Source organism: Chaetura pelagica, unplaced genomic scaffold, assembly GCF_000747805.2.
Source record: "Chaetura pelagica isolate M959 unplaced genomic scaffold, ChaPel_1.0 scaffold596, whole genome shotgun sequence".
NCBI lineage: Eukaryota > Metazoa > Chordata > Aves > Apodiformes > Apodidae > Chaetura > Chaetura pelagica.
The window spans coordinates 422,551-425,363 of NW_009953725.1; the positions used below are offsets into that span (position 1 = coordinate 422,551).

Sequence of the window (2,813 nt, forward strand, 5' to 3'; positions counted from 1 at the left end):
GGTCAAGAGAGGTTCTCCTCCCCCTCTATTCTGCATTGGTGAGGCCACATCTGGAGTATTGTGTCCAGTTCTGGGCCCCTCAGTTCAAGAAGGACAGGGAACTGCTTGAAAGAGTCCAGCGCAGAGCCACAGAGATGTTGAAGGGAGTGGAACATCTCCCTTATGAGGAAAGGCTGAGGGAGCTGGGTCTCTTTAGCTTGGAGAAAAGGAGACTGAGGGGTGACCTCATCAATGTTTACAAATATGTAAGGGGTGAGTGTCAGGGAGATGGAGTTAGGCTTTTCTCAGTGATGACCAGTGACAGGACAAGGGGTAATGGGTGCAAATGGGAGCATAGGAGGTTCCACATAAACATCAGAAAAACCTTTTTTACTGTAAGAGTGACAGAGCACTGGGACAGGCTGCCCAGGGCCCTCAGCCACGGGCGCGAATCCTCGTGCCCTCGCACGTGTCCTGCCCCTTAGTGTTGGGTGCGGGTGTTAATGGGGCGCGGGGGGCCCGGGGCCGGGGCAGGGCAGGGGCCAGGAGCTGTTGGGTTTCCCTGTCTGTGTCACACGGCTTTGCAGTGCACCCACCTGGACCCTCCTGGAGACGTCCTGGAAGATGCCTGGTCCCTGTGCCCTGGGACATCATCTGGAATCAGAACGTGCAACAGCCCAATCCGGATACCTGGCTGTTTCAGTGCAGCCAGTGTTGCGGGTGAGCACTGACATGGCAGCTCTCTGCCCTGCCTCTTTGTTGCCCCGTGGCAGTTTTCCAGCAGTTGCAACACCCTTGGGGATGAGAGGGCTGGGAGCGGCGGTGTGATGCCTGTGCTCTGCACGGCAGGTGCTTCAGGGAATCTCCAGGTGCTGGCTTAGTGAGTTTTCTCACTTGCTTCACTGCACCCTCAGTACCCCAGGATTAATGCTTGCAGTTTATGATGTAAAATTCCAGATCATGCTACTACATTTAAGACTCATTGACACAGTTTCTAGGCTGGCAGGTTTTTTTTACTCCATTTTGTTCAATTTTTCTTCCTTCCTGCTGCTTTTGTTTCACTTACCTGTGTTACCTCTTCCCAAACAGACCAGCATATCCCCAGATTTGGTTTTCCAAATTCAAATGTGAATGTTTTCTTAAAGATAGAAGGGTTCGATGAGGCTTGCAACACAAATAACCAAAGCTAATTAAATGTAATCACCCCCCAGATGTGACTGAATTGAAGCTACCCTTTGAAAATGTCATATTAATAACCTGTATGTATTATTAATATTAATATGCAGAAGAAAATGTAGTTTTACAGAAAGATGAGGCTGGATGTTCAGTGTAGATCTGCATTCTCCTTTGAATTTCCTAAGTAGTTGTTGAAGCTGTATAAAGAAGTTAAACAAGGAATCAAGTATGGACTTCAAGCTTTTATTTTGATTTTGTGTATGAGTGCTGAAGTACTGGAGGCTACCATCCTGAAAAACCTACCCAAGCAGCTTCATGCAAGGGCAGTTCCTCTCCAGGAAAGCATTTTGCTGCATTTCACTTCAGTAATGTCAGGACAGGCCTTGCATTCTTGATCTGGGGAGCAACACACAGTTTGAGAAAATGGGAACTACACGACATTCATTTTCTCTTTATGCTTACTTGAGGATTAGATCTGTAAAATAATCTCATCCTTTTTTCTTTTTTTTCTTTTTTTTTTCCCTTTCAGTCTTTGGGCTACATTTGAACATTAAAAACCAGCACAATTGTGTCAAAACAATTTTTTAATATACTGTGAATTGAAAATTCAGGAGTAATTTGCTGCTTTAGATCAGAAAGACTTCTGATGTTTGGAATGCTGACAGCCCTTTTATGATCTGCTCTGAGCACAGCTGTTGGGAAGGCACTGTGTGATGTGAATTAAGCTGGAAGTTAAGTGCATGCACGTCTTGATATGACTGAAATGTCAAGGTCAAATACATCAACAAATACAGTGCCCTTTATTGCCCTGCTAGTCTGGAATGGCCAATTTGAGATAACTCAATCTAATTTCCAAGCAAATGATTTGGCCTAGGTTCAGTTTGACTTTATGTCAAGAAGGCTGATAATTAACATAGTATCTTCCAATCTGTGCTGCCTCCGCTTGTCAGCTCACAACAGAGGGAAATCCCTTGTTCATTGAGCATGAATTATATTTATAAACTATATTTTAAGCAGAAAAAGTAAAAATTCAGGCTCTCATCCACAGGGACCATGGGCCTGCTTTTTTAACTTGGCAAACCTGAGTTAATTGATGGCAGATAACATTCTTGCTTAAAAAACAAATACAGCTATGAAGGTTTTATAAGTAAGGCCACCTTGTTTAGGGTAAGAGAACTGTCTTCAGAAAAGCATTTATTTTTTACTAAACATAAACAATGATGAAGCATCCCTCAAAATTGGTAATTTTTTTCCCATAGACAGTCATAAATATCATTTGAATGGGACTTACCTCTTGTACAATTTCCTAGCTTCAGTTTTTCATCCATTGGATCCTATTATATCCTACACTGGTAAACTGAAATTCCCATTGTTACAAGGTCATACATCACTATTTAGACCTTTTTCAGTAATTTTTAAGCCTGAGATTTATAGGCAGTTACTTTTACAGCCCATCCATCCTCCTCCTAGCTGTCCTCCGGTGATTTCCAGTTTGTCAGTAACTTCCCTGCATTGCTGAACCACAAGGAGAAGCAGTATTCCAGCACCTACACCAGTGCCAAATACAAAGGTAAAATAATGGCTGCCCCACAGGGAGGCAGAGATGTTTGTTTTGATTTAACATAAGCATGTTGTTACACTTTTGCAGTGTCAGTTAT

The 2,813-nt window shown here is 43.3% G+C and overlaps 1 protein-coding gene across 1 annotated transcript in view; it reads right to left on the bottom strand.

Annotated features, from left to right (window-relative positions):
• The window catches only part of ERMP1 (endoplasmic reticulum metallopeptidase 1), a 21,218-nt gene extending 18,735 nt beyond the window's left edge, over positions 1–2,483 (bottom strand). The window contains exons 1-2 of the mRNA XM_010000652.1: positions 2,447–2,483; positions 576–633 (exon numbers count right to left, since the gene is read on the bottom strand). Coding sequence (XP_009998954.1) covers positions 576–633; positions 2,447–2,483 — 95 coding nt within the window. The remainder of the gene's footprint in view (positions 1–575; positions 634–2,446) is intronic.
• Between the last annotated feature and the right edge of the window lie 330 nt (positions 2,484–2,813).